General features: G+C 42.4%; 1 protein-coding gene across 1 annotated transcript in view; it reads left to right on the plus strand.

Moving 5' to 3' along the window:
• Positions 1–1,925, plus strand: part of LOC107675037 (nuclear receptor coactivator 1-like) — a gene marked incomplete at its 5' end in the record, with an annotated part of 36,239 nt that overhangs the window by 30,709 nt on the left and 3,605 nt on the right. The window contains 3 exons of the mRNA XM_016469230.1: positions 887–1,055; positions 1,149–1,451; positions 1,685–1,783. Coding sequence (XP_016324716.1) covers positions 887–1,055; positions 1,149–1,451; positions 1,685–1,783 — 571 coding nt within the window. The remainder of the gene's footprint in view (positions 1–886; positions 1,056–1,148; positions 1,452–1,684; positions 1,784–1,925) is intronic.

Raw genomic sequence — 1,925 nt, forward strand, 5'->3', positions numbered from 1 at the left:
GGGGCAATTTGGCCAGGACACCGGGGTTACACCCCTACTCTTTACGAGAAGTGCCATGGGATTTTTAATGACCACTGAGAGTCAGGACCTCGGTTTATAAATAACATTAATATTAATGTTAATAAATTAAATGTTGTAAATTCAAATCAGAGCGTCTTCCGTGTCTGGAATGGATGTATTCTTGAGTCTATAAGGTAACAATAATATAATAAGATAACCTTGTTTGAAATGGGTTTGGCTAAAAGAAAATTTTGGTTTCGTCTATACTACTAGGTACTTATACTATATTGACTGGGTTAAATAGAATTGCATTTCTAAAAAGAGACTAAAATACAATTTTCATTGACTAAAACTAGACTAAATGTCATCAGTTTTCGTCGACTAAAACTAGACGAAAATAGTCATGGATAATTCTGACTAAAATAAGACTAAAATGCTCGGACTTTTTTAGTTGACTAAAACTTGACTAGACTAAAAAGAGTATGAACGTGACTAAAACTAATAAAAACTAAAATGACAGCTTCACACAAAGACTAGACTAAAACTAAAATTAAAACAGGCCGCCAAAAACAACACTACTGTCAGCCGCTTACCCAAAGTTCCTTTCTTCCCATCATGATCTGGGGCCAGTTGCATAAACTTATCCTCTATATTAAGACAGTGTCTGACCAACAAGCAGTTAGCCAAGGGGTATTCAGTCTTATATTTTGGATTCAAATTAGACTAATCCAAGTTTTTATGTAACTGAATTTGAAAAAATTTGACAAGCCTTAAAGAAAAAAATTAGATGACTTAACTATTAAGACTAGTCTAAACCTTTTATGCAACCAGCCACAGAATCATAGACTGCCTCTGTCGTTTTTATTTTTTCCTATGCTCTAAGCAGGCAGTGTGTTCCATGTCCGCTGGATGAGATGCTGTGTCCACCCAACACACCTGAGGGCTGTAACGACGAGAAGGCCCTGCTGGAGCAGCTCGTCACTTTCTTGAGCCGCACTGACGAGAGTGAGTTGGCCGAGCTGGACAGAGCGTTGGGCATCGACAAGATTGTTCAAGTTAGTATTATTAGAAAAACATTCTTCTCATACCTTTTACATTTGCAAGAAAAGTGTGTCTAAAGTTTGACCGGTTTACTGCCTCACCTACAGTGTGGATGCCTCGAACCTGTCACCCAGACCTTTCCTCAGTCTCAGCCTCCAACACCTGTACCCATGGACCCCAAGCTGCCCAGCTACCCCTCTCAGTTCCCCACCTCACCCTCACAGTTTCCTGCTGAGATGGGCACAGCACAGGGCATGGGTTTCGGGGCCCCACGGATGGCGTTTCCAGGCAACGTGGGCATGACGGTGCGGCCCGGCATGAATCGAGCTCCTGGTGTGCCCAACCAGCTGCGGCTACCTCCCAACCAGCTGAGACTCCAGCTCCAGCAACGTTTGCAAGGCCCACAGCAGGTAGAGCTTCAGCTTTCACTTCATTGTGTAATAATAAATGTGAACGCACAACTTCTAAATCCCCCTTTTGGATTTTCTTGCACCGTGTAACGGATCCAGTGAATGCTTTTGATTTCACCCTTTCAAGTAACATGCTGTGGAACTAACCTATTCTTTTTGTCGAGTGCAGCTGCTGAGTGAACGTGTGATTAGTTGCACTTGTTTAGTGGTGATATATCTCATCTCTCCATCAGCTCCAGAACAGACTTGCGGCCATGGGTCAGTTCCCACAAGGGGGGCATGTTGCCATGGGGATGCGTCAGGGCATGCAGCAGCCTCAGATGCCCTCTCAGGTTAGTGTCACATGCACCAAGATGAATAATGAATGTCATTTGTAGGGGTGCAAGCATTTGCTCTGACAAAATTTTATTAAGATTGTTTATCTCAGATTTGAATCTTGGTTACAATTCAGTTTGATTTGATTAGTTTTGGTAC

Source organism: Sinocyclocheilus anshuiensis, unplaced genomic scaffold, assembly GCF_001515605.1.
Source record: "Sinocyclocheilus anshuiensis isolate Anshui unplaced genomic scaffold, SAMN03320099.WGS_v1.1 scaffold776, whole genome shotgun sequence".
Classification (NCBI taxonomy): domain Eukaryota; kingdom Metazoa; phylum Chordata; class Actinopteri; order Cypriniformes; family Cyprinidae; genus Sinocyclocheilus; species Sinocyclocheilus anshuiensis.